At 42.4% G+C, this 2535-nt stretch overlaps 1 protein-coding gene across 1 annotated transcript; it reads left to right on the top strand.

The window, feature by feature from the left end:
• Positions 1-232: 232 nt before the first annotated feature.
• On the top strand, positions 233-2513 carry LOC121965710 (GDNF-inducible zinc finger protein 1-like; the record flags this gene model as incomplete). Its single annotated transcript, XM_042515836.1, has 2 exons — positions 233-1258; positions 2330-2513. Coding segments are annotated over exons 1-2 (1200 nt in total), but the record flags the coding sequence as incomplete, so codon positions are not given.
• Between the last annotated feature and the right edge of the window lie 22 nt (positions 2514-2535).

The following is a 2535-nucleotide window of genomic DNA, read 5'->3' as shown; positions in this document are numbered from 1 at the left end:
ATTCAATTATTATTATTATTATTGTTATTATTATTGTTGTTGTTGTTAATTACAATTATTTTATTACATTTTTATTTATTTTTTACATTATTTTATTATTATTATCATTGTGTGTTGGTTATAATTTGTATTTTATTACATTATTATTTCAATTTTTTTGTTTTTTGAATTATGTGTTGTATTTGTTTAGGTTTACAATCCCTCCTTTTTTGTTTTCTTTTTCTCAGCAGCACAAATGAATTATGGGGGTCAAAGTGGTTCAGCTGACCTCTAAGTCCCACCATGAAAACATCCTGGCGTCTCTGCATCAGCTGAGGCTGCAGGGACAGCTGAGTGACGTCACGGTGCAGGTGGACTTCCAGGGGGACGTGCAGGAGTTTCAGGCCCACCAGCTGATGCTCGCAGCGTCCAGCGGCTACTTCAAGAAGATCCTTCTCTCTCAGGACGCCGCCCGAGACAAAGTATTACTCTCCAACATGCACTCCAATGATTTCTCCAAGTTCCTGGAGTTTGTGTACACGGGCAAAGTTGAAGTCGTCAGAGACAAGATCAGTGACGTTCAAGCGGCGGCACAGTTTTTGGACTGCGAGGATCTGTCGGAGGTTTGCGGCGAGGCCATGAGTGCTGGGATCCTACAGAAACCTACACAGAAAACATCTGCACCAGAAGAAGAAGGTGACTTACACGGTGCCAAAAAAGAAAAAAGGACCAAAGGGAAGAAGCAGCCTAAAAGCTTCCTGCTCAAGCGGCGTTTGTCACCGCAGAGCTCAGAGAAAGAAGTCATTTCAAAGAAAAGATTGAAGGCAAAGAACGCAGTGAAGGATGAAAAAAGACAAGAAGGAAACCTAAAACTCAACCTGACTGCACGTAAAGTCTTTCAGAGGCGTTTAAATACCAAAAGACCGGCTAACCCGAACAATGAAAACCAGGTCACGCATGAGGACGCAGAGGAGAGCGAGGACAGGACTGAAGGAGACGCTCAGCCGGAGGATCAGGCTGAGGAGGACTCGTCTCTGGGAATGCCGGGCTACGATGCGGAAGATTGGGAATGTGAGGAGGATTTTCACAACAGTGATCCTGAAGACTCCTTGTTGTTGTCTCTGGAGGACGAGATGGACGACGAAGAGGAGGAGGAGGAGGATGAGGAGGAGGGGGAGAACTCCAAGGAGACAATAAAGAGACCGTCCAAGGCCCAGTTTCAGTGCAACAAGTGCCAGCGGACTTTCCACTACGAGAGGAGCTACCTGAAGCACATCAGGTACGACACGCCAGTGCTGCTGGGTTCAATCGATTATTATTGTCTTTGATCGAGACCTGAAAGCATGGACGCTCCTGTGTGGGACCCACCTGTGCAAAATGACAGGAGGCCAGGGGCCAGGGGCCAAGGGCCAGGGTCCAGGGGCCAGGGGTCAGTCGCAGCAGCCCCACACATGCTTCTAGGATTTTAGGACGTTTCTCAGATTTTAGGACATTTCCCAGATTTTACGACATTTCTGTGATTTAAGGACATTTCTTGGATTTTAAGATGTTTAAGATGTTCGGATTTTAGGATATTTCTCGGATTTTAGAATGTTTTTAGGATTTTAGGACGTTTCTCGGATTTTAGACGTCATTGATTTCAAGACATTTGTATAATTTCATGACATCTCTTGGATTGTAGAACTTTTCTTGCATTTTAGGACATTTCTGTGATTTAAGGACATTTCTTGGATTTTAAGATGTTCGGATTTTAGCACGTTTTAAGGATTTTAGGATGTTTTTAGGATTTTAGGATGTCTCGGATTTTAAACATGTCTTGACATGTCAAGATGTTTCTATGGTTTCATGACATTTCTCGGATTGTAGGACGTTGTTAAAATTTTAGGACATTTCTTTGGGATGTTTCCAGGACCTTAGGACGTTTTTAGGATTTTAGTACATTTCTGGGATTTTAGGATGTTTTTAGGATTAAAGGACATTTCTCAGATTTTAGACATTTCTCGGATTTCAGGAAGTATTTAGGATTTTAGAACATTTCCAGGATTTCAAGAGATTTTAGAACATTTTTATAGGATGTGTCTCAGATAGTGGCACATTTCTAGATTTTTATAGGACGTTTTTAGGATTTTAGTAAATTTTTATGTTTTTTAGGGTGAGTTTAGTAGCACATTTTTAGGATTTTAGGACATTTCTAATGACACTAGTTCCCCTGGTGATGACAACACTGTGTTAACAGTTTTCCTCTAAAACTTTATCGATGTCAGATAATCATCAGTACATCTCATCAAGATACCAAAAAGGACATTTGTCCTCTGATATTTCTGTGACCTGTTGCTGCTTTCTCGACCAGCACTTATCACGGAGTAAAAGCCGACGTCATCTACCGCTGTGACACCTGCCAGCAGACCTTCGCTAACCGCAGCAATCTGAAGATCCACGAAAAGCACGTCCACAGTAACGAGAGGCTCTTTACGTGCGACTCCTGTGCAAAGACCTTCAAACGAAAGAAGGACGTCGTCCGCCATCAGAGACAGGTGATGATTTATGATGTTCCAC

The sequence above is a fragment of the Plectropomus leopardus genome, unplaced genomic scaffold (assembly GCF_008729295.1).
Source record: "Plectropomus leopardus isolate mb unplaced genomic scaffold, YSFRI_Pleo_2.0 unplaced_scaffold21289, whole genome shotgun sequence".
NCBI classification, from domain to species: Eukaryota; Metazoa; Chordata; class Actinopteri; order Perciformes; family Serranidae; genus Plectropomus; species Plectropomus leopardus.
Note: the sequence above shows the minus strand (reverse complement) of the source record. Positions and strands in the feature narration are given on the sequence as shown.